The 17,855-nt window shown below is 36.8% G+C and overlaps 1 protein-coding gene across 1 annotated transcript in view; it reads left to right on the plus strand.

Annotated features, from left to right (window-relative positions):
* The window catches only part of Dpyd (dihydropyrimidine dehydrogenase), an 849,196-nt gene that overhangs the window by 337,276 nt on the left and 494,065 nt on the right, over window positions 1-17,855 (plus strand). The window contains exon 11 of the mRNA XM_021158977.2: window positions 14,763-14,973. Within this exon, the coding sequence (XP_021014636.1) occupies window positions 14,763-14,973 (211 nt within the window). The remainder of the gene's footprint in view (window positions 1-14,762; window positions 14,974-17,855) is intronic.

A 17,855-nucleotide genomic window follows, 5' to 3' on the forward strand; every position in this document is an offset into this window, starting at 1 on the left:
GGCTCAAAGCTATGATTTCTTCCACTAATCTCTGAGGTTTACTGAATTTTAAATTTTTAGAGGACTCATGCAATAATTTTAGGGAAAACCACAACATGGGATGTGTAATTAGTGTCATGTATTAACATTATTCTCTGTGTGTGTGTGTGTGTGTGTGTGTGTGTGTGTGTGTGTATTTCAGGCTAGAGTATCTAGCCAGTGGCCATGATATTCTGAATTGGGATATTCCAGCACTTATAAGTTTGCATGCTCATTCATTATGGTCATTACTTGGCTTTGAATACTTCTAAAGAACATTTAATGTTTTCAATGGAATTAGGATGTTAGCATGGTGGAGGTCAAGTAGCATTTATCTACTCCAATACATGGGATTTGAGAGACCATGTTCACGGACTTATTTTTAAATAACATAGTATCCCAACTCTTCTATATTTCTCTAATTTCTCATATGCTCCCTTCTCTCCACACACCCATGTTTCTGCCACACTCTATTTACTTACAGGAAATGAATATTTGAGAAAAAAGCCTATATTAGCTTTTCTGTCAAGTAAATATAACATATAATCATTTGTACTTGGGTGAAAGTTTCAAATGACATGGTTTCTTTATTAACACATTATCTCATCACTGAGTACTTCAGCATCCATATATCTAAAACTTCAATCCAATATTCTTTCTTTGAGAGAGGAGAAAGCAGACCAACCAGACATTTTCTGAACCTTTAATAATAGATGTGAATGAATACAGAAGTTAGTAACTTGCTTGAAACTGTGCCTTCTGTGGCTGTGGTTAATAACATTGTTTATTATATTATATATTAATTATATATTTATTTTTGTTGCTGTGATAAAAAAAAAAACTACAGCCAAGGAAACTAATAGGAGGAAATTTCTTTGGGTATATTCTTCCAGATGGAAAATCCATTAGGGTAAGGGTACCTGCAACAGGTTGCAGGAACAAGTTGAGAGATCAAAACCTCAACAACAAAATGAAGCAGAAAAATCACTTGAAGTAGTGCAAGACTATGGTATCTCCAAGTCCACACCAGTGATGTACTTCCTAGATATGACTGTATCACCTCCTCAAACAGCACCACCATGTGAGAACCAAGTGTTCTAACACCCATATTGATGGGGAACTTTTCTATATTATTATTCAAACTACCACAATTGTCAATATCAATATTTCTGCATCCAAAAATATTTCAATCAATAACACTAGGAAACATCTCAGAATAAAACTTTCAGGACAAAGCCCGGCAGTGGTGGCACACACCTTTAATCCCAGCATTTGGGCAGCAGAGGCAGGCAGATTTCTGAGTTCGAGGCCAGCCTGATCTACAAAGTGAGTTCCAGGACAGCCAGGACTATACAGAGAAACTCTGGCTTGAAAAACCAAAAAAAAAAAAAAAAAAAATCAAGGACAAATACAAGTTGTTTCTCTAATGCACAGGCTTTTAACATTTAGAGTGGGTCAAAAATCACATTGCTGAACACAGACCTCTGGGTCCTGTCCCCCTGAGTTTCTCTAAGAGTAAGTTTGGAGTAGGCCTGAGAATTTGCATTTTAACAAGTTCCCTGGTGATGCTGAGGCTGCTGGTCCACTGCTCTAATGTATCATCAATGAGTTTCCAGCTGTCTAATTAGAACCATAAGCAGTGTGCTGTTTGGAGGCACTTTCCATCTTAGTTAAGAAAGCATTAATGCTGAAGGATATAGGTTTGATGAGATGAAGATAGGGAGGCATCATCAGCATATTGATGTAATTCTGATTCCAAATGTCTCTCAGGCTCCCTAGTGGCCTCACACACATGCTAAATAGGATGCTACTGACACACTAGCTATTCTCAGCCCTCAGTCCTTGGGGAAACCAGCCAATCACTCAGTCCTATCCTTTAAGAAGATGAGGGGAAATCTGTTAATAATTCCCTCCAGTACTTCTGCAAGCTTAAATAGGTGAGATTAAATTTCACAGGATAACAGAATCCCCCAAAATGCTGGTATTAAAAGCTGTTGACATATCAGACAGAACCGCCAGAATGCTGTAGGCGGTTGGGAATCCCTAAAAGGAGGTATGAAGGTCAGGACTCAATAGACCTACTTAACTTGATCAATTTAAACGATAAGGTTAAGGAATGACTCTGTAGTTGTTATTGATTACGGTGGAGAAGAATATGGCTCAATATTAGTTTTAATAAGAAATCCCACTCATGAAGGATATTGCAGGAATCTGTCATATACCTACTTAGTTTCTAAATGTCAGCAAAGTGAGCTACATATGTCATCTTTTATTCTGTTGGCATATGTGTGCTATTGCCTCTGTTGGTGTATCAGGATAGTAACTGGTTTGATTAGATTTGTGTGTTACCAAAATCTTAGTTATTTAAAGGATTGGTTGTCTTGATAATAAAGACTACCTTATTATTTTAATATAAAAGTTTATGCCAGATCCTTTGGTCCATTAGTCAAAATGTGTTTTACTGTGATTTTTGAAATAATATATTTCCATATGAAAGAATATACCCATTAACTTAATCCTTTGGGGACAATACACATACCCCACAATATATCTTTTATGGGACACAACTGGTAGTCCCCATACATAGCATTTTTAGCAATACATGACAGTGTTAAAGCTACATTCCTTGTTTGATACTTTGTATCTTGATTCCCTATCTATCTATCTATCTATTTATTTATTTATTTATTTATTTATTTATTTTTGTGCCATTAACAGATGCTTCCCTAGCTTTTGTTTTTAATTATAAGAAACATTAACCTGAGACTAATTTTAGTAAAGAACCTGTATAGACTTACAAATGTAGTTTCTCCAGTAAGGTAGCTACCCGCAGTGGCCTAATCCGAGTTTGTCACCTGCGAATCTTTCAAGAGCAGTTCTTCCCAGAATGTGATCAGAGACTTGTTAGCATGATTGACCAAGGAGAGTCAAGAACAAACAAGTAAACACACACAACTGCCCCAGGCAAACGAAGTTAATTAATGGCAGTTAAGGGCTCTTGGAGTGCTAACATCATGAATATATATCGAATACTTTTTGATTGCAGAGACATGACATTCCAGGAGTCTGGATGTGTATACCTGATGGAAAGTTACGTTAGTTCAATGTAGTGTGAGCAGTTAGAAGGAATAGATTTTGAACTGAAAGTTGGAGCGTGTGGGTGCCTGATGATAAACCTAGTCTGCATTTTCCATCTGTGATATCAGGGCTGGAGCTACATGGTTTGTAAACATTCCATTTGTATGGACAAAGTTGTTAATTTGACTACTCAAGAGAAAAATATGAAAGAGAGAACTGCTAACAGGCCAAGACCCAACAAAAGCTCATACACATCCAAGATTTCTTATAAGATGGAAATCTGAAAATACAATTATTTTATTTATTCATTTATTTTAAAAAAAAAGGATTTCCATGTAATTGAGATGAACATTGAACTACTGTGTAGCCAGATGAGGCCAATTAATCCTCCTGTGTCAGCCTCCTGTGGACTGGGATCATAGAAAAGTTCCACCTCACCTGAATTACAGTCATTTATTAAATCCACATTTTAGTCTGTAAATAGCACTTAAAAAGAATAGTTAAAGAAAAGGACACAAGAATTATTGCTATTATAGTTCTGAATGTTAAATATAAACCTGGTTTAACATAATTATTTTGCCTCTGAGCTACATTCCTAGCCCCTTTTGTTAGTTATATTTTGAGATAAAGTCTTCTAAGGCTATGAAGGTGAGCCTTGAATCTCTGTGTGAGCCAAGCAAATCTTGAATTTGCGACTCTCTAGTCTCATCTTCTTGAGTACTTGGGATTTCAGTCATAGCAGTAGCATATCTTCATCTACTTCACAAGTAATGATTTTTCTCTAAAAAGGATGATATGACTCTCTCTCTCAAGACCTTCCCTAAAGATTCTTTTTTTCTCTGAAGATTTCTTCTGATCTCTCCTTAATTCACCCTTATTTCGAGACCTTTATGGCCTTCTATGCTTGTCTGACACTCACTACATAGGATTGTTATTTCTTTATACTAATTTCACAAATTAAAATGCAGGCTTCTTGCACTGGTTGTTTTATTCAGTTCATAATTTGACTCCAAGAATAGAATAGTTTTCACTTTAAATTAACAGATCAGTAATTCATGTTATATTTTATGTAATATTTTAAATAGGTATAAAATACTTACTATGCATTGACATGTCTCAAAACTATTTTAGATATATTTCATATAAGTTATTTCTTTAACTTTAAATTTTCATTTTTCATTACATAGGATGGTTACTTTTAAATGACAGCTGGCTACAGCCTAAAATAGCCTTAGAAAAATATCTCAATTGAGTAGTTATCTAGGTTAGGTTGACTTGTGAACAATTTTCTTGTTTGTCTATTGACCCTAATTATCGTAGGCAGCACCATTCCTTAAGATGGTCTCTGAGATATCAAAAATGAAGGCAGGCAGCTGAGAGCAATGATGCAAGCTGGTAGCAAGAGTACAATTGCTTCCTTAAGTTCTTAGCTGCGAGTATAGTGGGGATAAGTATCTCAAACTCTTACCTCCTTGGCTGCTTTCAAAGAGTGGATTGTAACTTGGAATTGTAGACTAAATCAACCCCTGTATTCCCTATGCTGCCTTTATTAAAAATAGGACACACTATCAAATTAACTTCAACAATTTTTCATGGTCCCTTGACTCTTTAAATTTAACCAAGGACTAAGAAAACCAGAAAATATTGTCAAGCAATATATTAAAACATTGAATTTAATGAAAATATATCAGAATACATAAAGGCTGACATTTTATAGAAGAAGACAGGATTGTAATTTGAACAGAATTTGCATAGCTAGTCATTTCAAAATTGAAAAAGATACCTCCAAGACACAAAGTTATATGGGATCATCTTTTTTGTGAAACATTACAATAGCAGTCACTATTGCTTTACTACAGCAAAATCTAAGGTGAAGAACATTGAGAGCTAGTCAGCTTTAAGGGAATATCATCAATCATAAAGGAGTACCAGAGAAACATTCTTTTCTCCCTAGAAGTTGGAAGTTTTATGATGCCTGTTCAAAGTCATTTTGCATCCTCTCAGTAATTCTTTACATTGAAATGCTGGGTATTGTAGCTCAACAGTGCCTTGATCCAGTGACCCAAGTGTGACTCAGTGAACAGACTGCAGTACTTATCCAATGTGGAACACAGCTTTCATATAGACTAACACACTTCTTCATGTTCAAAATGCTTACATTTTGAAGAGGCATTTAGGGTTTTTTTTAAGGATATCTTATGTTTTTAAGGATGACTGACCTAATTGTGGATACAGCCAGTGGGGGCAGGTAGATTTTAAAATGCTATGCACTCTATTATTCACTCCCTGCTAATTTCTGAACCAAAAATTATAATACAACTAAATTCCAGAATGACTGAGTCAGGGACTCAAAAGACACCATCCCTTGCTGAATAGATATTGACAACTGGTTGCTGCTGCAGAGGGAGTGTCAGTTCTGTCATTAAGAGCATAGCTTCAGGGTACTGGTTAGTTCATAATGTTGTTGCACTTATAGGGTTGCAGATCCCTTTAGCTCCTTGGATACTTTTTCTAGCTCTTCCATTGGGGGACCTGTGATCCATCCAATAGCTGACAGTGAGCATCCACTTATGTATTTGCTAGGCCCCAGCATAGTCTCACAAGAGACAGCTATATCAGGGTCCTTTCAGCAAAATCTTGCTAGTGTATGCAATGGTGTCATCGTTTGGAGGCTGATTATGGGATGGAAATGTAATTGAGGAAAATGCCTAATAAAAAATATAAAAATAAATAAATGAATAAATAAATAAATAAATAAATAAATAAATAAATAAATAAATAAAAGAGTATAGCTCCAGCTTCATTCGATGGTTGCTTCCCTCTAGGAACAAAGGTAGCATTAACTGACCTCAGTCAGTTTTTTAAAATAAAGAAAACATGTCCAATTTTCTAACGAGCCACCAGACTGATTTCCAGAGTGGTTGTATCATCTTGTAATCCCACCAACAGTGGAGGAGTGTTCTTCTTTCTCCACATACTACCCAGCATCAGCTGTCACCTGAGTTTTTGATCTTAGCCATTCTGAATCTCAGGGTTATTTTGATTTGCATTTCCCTGATGACTAAGGATGCTGAACATTTCTTTAGTTGCTCCTCAGACATTCGATATTTCTCAGATAAAAATTCTTTGTTTAGGTCTGTACCCCATTTTTAATAGGGTTATTTGATCCTCTGGAGTCTAACTTCTTGAGTTCTTTGTGTATATTAGCCCTCTATCAGATGTAGGATTAGTAAAGATCTTTACCTGAGGACTTAGCTATACCACTCGTGGGCATATACCCAAAAGATTCTCCAACATATAACAAGGACATATGCTTCAATATGTAAATAGCAGCCTTATTTATAATAGCCAGAAGCTGGAAAGAACATACAAAAAAATGTGTTACATTTACACAATGGAGTACTACATAGCTATTAAAAACAATGACGTCACAAAATTCTTAGGCAAATGGATGGAACTAGAAAATATCATCCTGAGTGCAGTAACCCAATCACAAAAGAACACACATGGTATGCACTCACTGATAAGTGGATATTAGCCTAAAAGCTTGGAATACCCAAGATAAAATTCACAGACCATGTGAAGCTCAAGACAAAGTTTTTGTGCTTCGGTCCTTCTTAGAAGGGGAACAAAATGCTTAAGGGAGCAAATATGGAGACAAAGCATAGAACAGAGACTGAAGGAAAGGACATCCCGAGACTGTCCCACCTGGGGATCCATCCCATATACAGTTACCAAAACCAGACACTAATTAATGTTGATGCAAAGAAGTACTTGCTGACAGGAGCCTGATATAGAGGTCTCCTGAGAGGCTCTGCCAGGGCCTGACAAATACAGAGATGGATGCTCACAGCCAACCATTGTACTGAGCATGGGGTCCCCTAAATAAGTATGCTATTAGATTTTAAAACCAATCTAGCATTTTTGGTAGTACTCCATTTCAAGATTTATTACTAATCCAATGGATAGAAGTAAATAGAAGGTGTAAGGCAACCGAGAGGAAGTGAGTTACCACTGACAGGTCTCATCATGCAGTATTTCTTTTAACTCAGGTCAAGCTGAATCTAGGAAGTGTGAGTAGGTCCACCTTTCACAGAAAAGACAGCTAATTCTGGATCCAACTTACTTATGCAGCTTATATGACTGTGCAGCTCCCAGATCCATAGTTTTCTAAGAGGTATACCCTGCCCTAACATTTCATAGATCAAGATGCCCATTTGAAATTACAAGCTTTGTATTCAAAAGCACATTTCTAGGGGGATTGAGACAAGTCCCAGTTACTGCTGAGATGACCTTCCTTATTTTGTCCACACTTTTCACATTAGAAAGAGGAGTTTCTATTTCAGAACTCACTAGCAGTTAACTCTGTCACATCAGAAAGTTCTTGACTGTTATTAAAGACTAGCTGCAAATTTGTGTAGCAATATTTTCTACTATAAACTTCCACGTCATTTTTGAAAAATATCTATTTAGTAGTAGTAGTAGTAGTAGTAGTAGAAGTAGTATTGTAAATATTGTGTGTCTATGTATATGAGAGATACACACAAATGCACACATACATATACACACACAGAGAATGAGGGAGGAAGGGAGGGAGGGAGGGAGGGAGGGAGGGAGGGAGAGAGAGAGAGAGAGAGAGAGAGAGAGAGAGAGATGCCAAGGTGTTCAGTTGGAGATTGTCAGATAACAAGAGTCATTCGCAAGTTAATAAATTTACTGCTTATCCCATGTAAAACATACCTCATATTTGGACAAATTCCCTGTTATACATGATAGAGATTCTGAATAGACTAATGTTAGGGTTCTGAAATATCCAGGCCCATCTATTCACTTTCATGTAAACTCTAAGTTTAACACAGAACAGGAACAGCTCATATTTACAAGAACAACTCACTCTTGAGAGTCAGTGTTCATTGTGACGCTTTAGATGAGGCATCAGCGCCAAATATAACACAGAGAAATAGTAATAAAGACAATGGATGAGATGCAGTTAGTGAAATAAAATATTCAAAAGTGGAGTCTTCCAGAATTCGGTTCAATTCTCTTGGTTCTTTTTAAGTAGCAGTATTCTTTCTAATGCTAGGTTAGGGTGATTAGATAGTACCTTGAACATGGCAGATAATGGGGAAAAATCAGATTTGGACAGGATTATACATTGAGGACCAGGGGTTTTGATAAGCTCACTTAAAAGACAACCTGCTAGATTTGGATTTTATTTAAAAAAAAAAAAGTACACAGGTGAGAATAGAAGAAGGCTCAGAAATCCAACTAAAATATGGCAGTATAGAGAATTATTTACCATGTGATCATTAGCACCATTGCTGACTTTTTGACAATATGAAGGATTTTTGAAAGTCCAGTATCATTTTATTGCCTTTGACAAGTAATAGCAATTTTGTAGTAGGAGCTACATAATATTGGGCCAAATTTATGCATGCTTTTGACTGTGGAGCTATAAATATTCGCAATATTTAACAGTGATAAAATAAGATATTTTCCAAGATTAACATGGACCATGAAATATTACTAAGCAATCTTGATTACAAATCACTTGGTTTTGGGTTTTTTTTTTTTTTTTTTTTTTTGGGGGGGTGTGGGGGGGGGGGTGTGTATGTGTGTGTGTTCTTATCAGATTGATAAATAGTAAAATATACTGTACTGATCTTACAGCTTCCTTTTCATAAAGAATATTGTTTCTTCATATTGCTTGTAAAACTTTGGCATAATTAGAAGTTACTACAGAATTTAATATATGCTGGTTTTGATTCTGCTCGTTATGGTTTGTAAGCTATGCTTGCCTTGCCTATATGCAATCTAAAAATGAGTTGACATCATGCTTTTAATTATAGTAAATTAAGTTGTTTCATAATTTCTGCAGTATGATGCCTGTAATATTAATCAGACCAAATCATCACATTACATAAAGTTAATCATTAAAATGATTATCATTATTGCATGCGGTAGTGAACTATTTTTATTTTACTTAGCTTCAACCATATATCTTTCCTAAATATGGAAGTGAAAATCAAAGCCAAGAAAAAAAATTTTTTAAGTTTTCAAAAACTTTCTGAAAAGAAGGTGACAAACTGACTTGTTGAGTCTAACTCTTTCACAGTGGAAAATTGATGCTGCCTACTTGCCTACTACTGTCTTCCCTGAGTAATTACTGATGAATATATGAATGGGAGACGTTCATATCTTTGTTGGATGAAACAGTTATCCCATGTAAGAACAGCCTGACTTTGAATATGAAATGTCCCACACTGACTCATGTGTTAAACACTTGGTCCTTTAATAGCAAGCATTTGCTATTTAAAGAGGTTGTGTGAACATTTGCAAATGGGTCTACTTTAATGACATAGATGGTGGTGGCTAAGTCCTGGAGAATTTTTTTTCCCCTAGTACACTTTTCTGTCTCTCTGTCTCTGTTTTGTTGTGTCTCTAACTCCTTCCTTCCCAGTCTTCTTGCTGATCAAAGTGAGTTGAAAAAGTTCTTCTACATGGAACCTACCAAACATGGATCGAACAAACCTAAAAGGATTAGTTAAAATAAGACTTCTGTCACACAAGATAGTCTCCCTAGATTTTTGAACACAGTGAAGAGAAAGCTAACTAGTACTGCAATACTATTAAAAATGCAAATAGGTGGTATGCCATGACAGCTGCACTTGTATACCAGATTCTCATACTTACTGTTTATTAATGATCATTAATCAACTTCAAGTATGAAGGAGACCTAGTACTGACATTGTGAATTACTTAGCATAGAAAGCTGGCTTTTACAAATACTAAAATATTAAGAATATAAACATAGCTAGACAATTGGTTGATCACCTCTAGCATATTCTGATAGTAATTGAGAACAAAAATATTATTCTTTTTTTTTCACTCTGAAAGATAGGATTATGGCCTGGTAACTTACCTTCTGTGTACCTATGAGAGGAATTTTAAAGCCAGTCACCAACATCTACAACTAGCTATTTTTAATTTCATTACTTTGCATATCTTCCAGACTGTTTTAACCATTTATCACTCATTCTGGAAAAAAATATTTGAAGTCTGTTTTGTGCTGGTCCTTTGAACAGGAATAGATAGGATAGGTGCCCTGACCTGATGCTCTTGAATGTGCCATACTTGCTGGCATTCATCTGAAAGCATGCTTGTTTAAAACTATTAATCATTGAGTACTTGAATATGATTTTTTGACATGTAAGATAGAAATTTTAATAATATATTATTTCTGTAATTAAAGAGCTTTGTGAAGTAGTTTACTAAATATATGTAAAGTTCAACAGTTTTATTTTTCCACTTGAGATAGCCCAGTCTTTGTTTCTTTATTCTACATTGTAAAAGCTGCCTCATCCCTAATTTAGCCTTTATCTAGGTTTTGTAAGTCTCTATTAATTTGTTTATGAGACTAGGTTCATGAACCTATTCTTTGGTTCCTGACTTTTGTGGGTATAAGGCAATTCTTCATTTATTTTGACAGGAAGGCTTGACTCTCTTCTTCTCCAAGGAAGCTCTCTATCCCTCCAACTTTCTGATCTCTGTCTATGGCATTTCCTGTTATATTTGTGGCGGCAAGTCTCAGTACCAGGAAGCACAGTCACACTGAGTGGAGAGCAGAAGAAGACTAGAGGAAGTACATTCCCAAGTGAATGTGTGTTGTTGGCTTGAGTCAGCATGTCAAGGACTCCAGAGCCTCAGACCCACCCATGGGAAAATGGCAAAGCCTTCCCCACAGGCTCAGCCTCAAAGGAAATACCAAAGCCTTCCCTGGTCTATCTGTGAATGCTGATAGTGTATAAAGAAAATGTCGACTGTAGCTCTCTCACTCTGGCTATCTATGGCCTGAGAACTGCACCCCTACAAAGACACCTGCTACTGAGTTTAGCTAAATCTGTGCCCTCGCTACACCTCTATATCAAAAAACCAACTGCCCCGATTTAGCTGTGTGCAAAACCACCACTACCTCTCTACTCATCTGTGTATTATCAACATGCCAAGCTTTTGAAATTTCACTGTTTCTCCCTCAGAGAGACTAGTACAACCAAATCCAGCTTTCTCTATGTGGTTCATCCATGAACATTTAACAATGTTCTTCACTGTCCTAAGCAGATCTACGTCCCTGTAATCATGCAGATGTAGCATGATTATTTCACACATTGTGTAGTGCACAGGGTTTCCTCAGGAAACATGAAGATCATGCCCAAGTTGCTGTCAGCCAAATCATCACATTACATAAAGAGTATTATCTAAGTAAGCTCTGCCTTGCTTTAAATATGCTTTTTTGATATGATGCTTCTTTTCTCCAAAGGGGAAATAAACACATATTTATAACATGGATGCAGAATGCTTATTAACTGAAGTGTTTCAGACTTTGGATTTTAAAGGCGAAAATAAAATATTTGCATAGGCATGATTGATTACCTATCCTGGAGGTGCAACCTAAATATGAACATTAGAATAATTTTTATTTAGTATTCATCTATACATATACCATGAAGGAAATTTTAAAGATCACTTCTCTGTGTGTACATTTTCACTGTAACCACTGAATGAGACTAGGAGTGAATTTTTCATTCCTGACATAATCTTAAAAAAAAAAAAAAACATATTGGACTTTTTTTTTGCGATTTTGATTTTACATATTCAGATTAGGTATTTAAGCTGCATGCATTTTAGACGGGATGAAGCTGCTATGTAGCAAAGTTCCTGGGGCTGGGTGTTTGGTCTGTAAAATCGAGAGGACAAGTAGTGTTGTGTTGGCCTTTTGTACCACAATGGGAAGAAAAGATTGGTCTGAAGCAATGTCTTGTAATAACTAATGTATAGCTGTTGTAAACTATCTTCAGTAGGAAGATAAAATGTTATGGTAAAGTATTGAAAAAAAATACCTGATACAGTCATTTATTTTCATCAGGCATACCGATAAGAAGTGAAATTAGGCTGGCAAGATGACTTGGCAGATAAAGACTGTGATACCAAACTCGATGCCCAGAATTAGATGCCCAGGACGCACATGGTGGGAGGAGAGAACTAACTCAGCTTTCTTTGGACCTCGACATGCATGCCATAACACATAACTCACCCACAATACACTCACACAAAATAAAATGAATAAAAATGCAATTTTAAATGTGAAAGAATCACTATATGCTATATTCCAAAATTATTAAAATTATATTTTACCTGGTGTATAAGTTTTTATGCCTATTATCTCATGGTCCTAATAATTTATTTCTTATAAGTCTAATAATGATTTCAATATCCTTCTACCCAAGACAATATGAGGACTTTCCTGATAAATACATAAAGTTAGATGATATTTTCTTGGGTTCTATTGATAATTGTCCCCTTGTATATAAAGTGAGTGATAGTAAATAATTGTATTTAATGGCAAAATAACGGCTGCATGAAGTGTGATTTATGTGCACAGTCCCATAGGCTATTCACACAACTCTACAGATATGAGAAAGGAATTCAGCAAACTCTGATAGAAGGGCAGTATTCATAGTGCTAACCCTCCGGACACAGTAACACAGGGCTCAAAGGAGCTCAACCTCTTCAGTAAATTATCAACCCTGAGATATTAGAGCATCATGGTGGCGTAGGATCTGGACACACAAATGAAAGGCCATGAGAGAACACAGAGAGCATGTTGCCATCTGCTGCTGAAATTCCTAACTCTTGGTATTGTCTTAAAACAGGGATGCGCAAGCTCAACTGAATACTTATAACTTCTACAAATCTGTTTTATTTCATTTGGGTCACTGTTGCCTTATACTGAATTCCCTTGTCCTAGTATGACATCTCATTGTGAGGAAACAACATGTGAAGATCTTCCCAGATTTCTGGGTTGAGCTGTAACCCAGAGCATGATGACGGAACCTGACTGGGAAGGCTGCCTAAGACAGGAACGATGGACCGGGAAAACTAAGGCACAAAGGAAATTCACCCAGAGATAAAGCTTACAAGAATCCACTTGGACATTTCTGATCTTCAATTCTTCCCCCCTGCTTACAAAGAATATGGTCAGAGAGGTGGAGTTTCCATGATCTTGGTTTCCTCAGATGCTGGATGAACCACGATGCACGCCTTAGAATGTCTAGATCAATTCGAAAACGAAAACATAAGTCATGATGTGGTCTTAGCAGGAATGAGAATGTAGTTTGTTTTCAGCCATAACATGTGTTTTGGGTTCCCTAAGCCATCCATAAGAGAAAAATGTTGAGGAAAATCTTAAGGCTTTTTTTCCCCTTCATTTGTGTTTGTTTTTCAAGCAATATCTAATCTTTTTTCCACATTTAGCGGCAACTTTGCTAACTACCTTCAGAGACTGTGTATACAAATAGATGCAGACTGTCAGTAGACATGGAATACTGGAAAGGTCAACACACATTAATCCACCAGACATACTCTGCAATACCAGTGGCATAGTTATGTATGCCCTGCCCAGAAAGTAGGACAGTTGTAAATAAACATGCTGCATTGACTTATTCAACCCATGAACAGTTGGCCGTGCCACTTACTTGAGCATGTCACTATGTTCAAAAGTTAGTATCACCCCTCTGTCTTGAACCTCCACGAGAGTGTTTCTTGTGCTACATTATGCAAGTGCCAACAGGGAAACAAAAACGTATCCTACATGCAAAGATTTTATAATTTGGATCATTTAAGAGCTGCTTTGCCTCACAGTAATTATCCATCACTCAGTAAAGCCCCACCCACCCCCCAAGGGCCTGCCTGGCTTCCACAGGGTTGTGAATGCTCTCTCCAGTGGTACGATTACTGCCAGTCTGTTTTCTGTGAGTCACTCAACACACCAGTTCTGATTGTATTGACAAATGTCTGGGTATCACCTGAAACTAAGTAAGATAAGGAATATGAGCAGTTTGTGTGAATGGGCAATCTATATAAGCATAAAATACACAATTCCCATTCAGTGATAGGATGGATTACAGATAAGAAGTAGATTTCCAAGAGGTCTGTTCTTGTGTCTCTGATTTATTTTCATCGATGGTCCTCATGACTGTGCTGTTATAAAAGGAAGAATGAATTATTTTCTCCCAGTTACTCCAAGCTTCTCTAGCTTTCTTTTCCTACCTCCTATTCTAGGCCTTTGCTCCCACAGACTAGCTCACCCATCTTATTGAGGTTTTTCTAGTTTAGTTACATGCAGCTAGTTAGCAAAAATGTTTCTGTTTAGTGCAATTACAAGGAGAACTTATTCTGCAAAAGTAAAGATGTCAGAAGCATAGATTACCATACTTGAGAATGTCCCACATCACCAGCTATGGACCATTTAAGAAATAAGACTTGAGAAAAGACTTTTTTCCCTTTGTAATGCTGGAAACTGAACCCAGGGTCTCACACCTGCTGTCTAAGGACCCTGCCACAGAGCAATTTCCACAGCTGGAACTAACTTTTAGTTTCTCTGTTGCATTTCAAAATCAATACAACCTCCCCCTCACCCCCCCCAACACACATACAGGAAACAGATAATGCTTGAAACTCATCTATGGTGGAAAAGCAAAAACCCCAAATGTTTCACATAAATTTAAAGCATTATAATCACTTACCATGTAAAATTGAGTTGAAAGATCAACTACTATGTTGGATAGTCAACGTTTCTCAAGTTTTATTTACTACTTCTTTTATTTTAGATGGAGCTCGCTAAGGAAGAGAAATGTGAATTTTTGCCTTTCCTCTCGCCACGGAAGGTTATAGTCAAAGATGGAAAGATTGTGGGAATGCAATTTGTTCGAACTGAGCAAGATGAAACTGGAAACTGGGTGGAAGATGAAGAGCAGACGGTGCGGCTGAAGGCTGATGTGGTTATTAGTGCCTTTGGATCTGTCCTGGAGGATCCCAAAGGTAAGGCATTCCTAGGATGCAGGTGTGATGTTGTGGGTGTGGCTTTATGGCTCTAATAGTTTCCAGCTTTCAGCCACCTTTTTCCATCTTAATATTACTGTCTCTTTGCTTGTATGTACTGCGAGCGATTTTGATTCAAAAGGCTTAGAAGTGCTATAACCAAATACATGGAATTAATTTAATATGGTAAGAGTTGAACAGAATGTGAATTTTTATTTTAAGCTAATATCCAAAATACATATTCTATGTTATAATAATGTTTGCCTTCTTTCCTATAAAAGAATGGCCTTTCTTCATTTAGATTAGAATAAAAAGAGATGGCTGAAATTTGAACATTTAGTCTTAAATGATGCAGAAAAATTAGGATACGATAAAAAGCAGAAAGCTAGAATCTGTATTTATTACAAACCCCATGACAAATCATCTCTCTGAACATGGGACATCAACATTATCCCTTCGAAGTCCAAACTCCTATCATTTCACCTGACTGTCCTAACTGCATATGATAAGGAACTGAATGCCTACCTATACCATGGGAGAGGAGAGGCAATGTTTTATGTAACATTTCGACCTCCTAATCATCCCCTGAGGAACTGCCTGTGCTACAGTCCACCCACTCCAGTATCATTTGAAATGAAAGCTAAAATACCGAGGCACCTTCATTTTGCAAATCTTTACCTTTCAATTCACACTGTTGAGATGACAATTATCACTTTTATTTTCTGAAAGGGAAATAAAAGGCCTTTCTGCTATTCAGACATCTACTAAGAACAATAATAACAAAAAATTCAAACCTGACACGTCTGCCTGTGATGCCTACTGTATCCAAGTGAAAATTGCACATGTGTCTGATAGAGGAGAATGTGCAGGCATGCAAATGCACATTTTTAATCAACAGAAGATAGGTAAAGATTCAGCTATCTTCAGGGCATAATTTTTTTCTGCAGGACATGCAACATCTTGGTATTTAGGAACATCCAGATGTTTAATGTCATCAAGATAAATGTTTTCAAATGGCAGGATGTTGGTCTAAATCCGTCACTTTCCATCCAGATGTGTGTATAAGTGTAGATACTATCGACAGTTTGCTTTGTGTTTTCACTATCTGAGTTTATAAAGGAAACAGGAAGCATGCGCAAAGCACGCTCAGTTATCTAAAATACACTCTTCTCTGCAAAACAGTGAGATGACAATGATGCTTCAGTAGCAATCCTACTTATTAGTCATCTATCAAAAATAATTTAACATGTTCAAATAATTTATAGATGACAACTGAAAGCCTAATATCTTTAAGAGTATTGTTTTCTAATCAAGGCATAATATCTTGTGGCTCAGATCACAACAAATAGATTTTTTAGAAAAACTTGGATTTTTTAAGGTTTATTTTGTGTGTGTGTGTGTGTGTGTGTGTGTGTTTGTTAGTGAGTTTGTTATTGATGATGACGATGATGTCATTGTCACTGTTAGTGGTGGTGTGGTTGTTGTTTGAGACCTCTCCTATTCCTTGGTTTGGACTTGAAGTCCTGCCAGCTCCTACGCATGAGCTGAAATTACAAGCAAGCACTGGCAGACCAAGTTCTTTTATGAGAGTATGTCTGAATTTATGTACATGTACCTGATGAGTGAGAGATGTAATTTAGTACTTCGTTTTGAGTTTATGAAGTAGAAGAAGAATTTGATAGGTTTAATTTTAAAAATCTGTGTGTATGTCAGAATCTGTGCATTTTGTTCCCCGTGTCTGTCTCTTGTGATAGTTCACATGGATTTTCCCCCATGGCCATTAGAGAAACCAAGGAATGCATGCTGCTTTACTGGGGTATGTTTTCCCTATCCTGATTTGACACAGCACGCAAAGTTTAGAAATCATATAGGATGTAATATATCTTGTATTGTACTATGGTGTCTCAGGGTTCACATGGATAAAGTGGTAGTGTCCAAGTGAGTCTGGAATAGCTGGGCTGTTAGACAACATCCTGTCCTCATTCCTGTTTCCATTGGGCAGTGTCTAGACTAGAAGTTTCCAGATTATTGATGTCTTATTCACGGAAGTGAAGTAAAGGCACTCAGAGATCATAAAGTAGCAAGAAATCTTAATCCAAGTAAATTACAGTGTAGACCTTACTCTGTAAGGAAGCAGAGAGGACATATGAAAAAGTACTCAAGGGTTGTGGTCGTTGTTTGTGCTTCCTTTTATAAGACAGAAGAAGGGGAAGGCCCTTAGGGGCTTAACATAGGTTGTTTTCTGTTATAGTGGATTGGCTTGAATTCTGTAAGGTTTATTCTCTACTGGGATATTCTTTGCTATTATTCATCAGATTATAACAATAGATACACTGAATGTGCATAAGCTAATAAACAGAGGCTTCTCCTAAAAGTTCACACAGAGCATACAGTTTTCCCTAATACATATGCACCCAAACCCAGTCCTGGCCACACTGGTCTGTTGTAGTTCCTGGATAAGTTCTGAAACATGCTTGAATGGAAATGAAGCATTGCCACAGGATTTCCAAGAAGTAGACAATCAGCCCATTGTTTGAAGTTGGGTAGACAGTGAAGCTCAACACTGGTTGCTAGGGGCTTGATTTGGAGAACCGTGAGTGTGCACAGTTTATGGATCTGAGAATTCTAAGTTGCCAGCAGCACTGAGAAAGGGGTATACTCATACTCCAAGCCAATTGGAGTGCCATGGCTGGTTAAGCTATTCAGGATGTTACTCATTACTATTCACTATTGGAAAACACTTTAAACTTGATAAGGGAATTGGGTTTTATTAAGACTTGACCAGGAAAACTTTTAAAATTCTTATAATAATAAACTTAGTCAGAAGAACTTTCCCACGCATGTACATATTCTTGGTATACTGAAACCTATTTACTAGAAGA

The sequence above is a fragment of the Mus caroli genome, chromosome 3 (assembly GCF_900094665.2).
Source record: "Mus caroli chromosome 3, CAROLI_EIJ_v1.1, whole genome shotgun sequence".
Taxonomy (NCBI): Eukaryota; Metazoa; Chordata; class Mammalia; order Rodentia; family Muridae; genus Mus; species Mus caroli.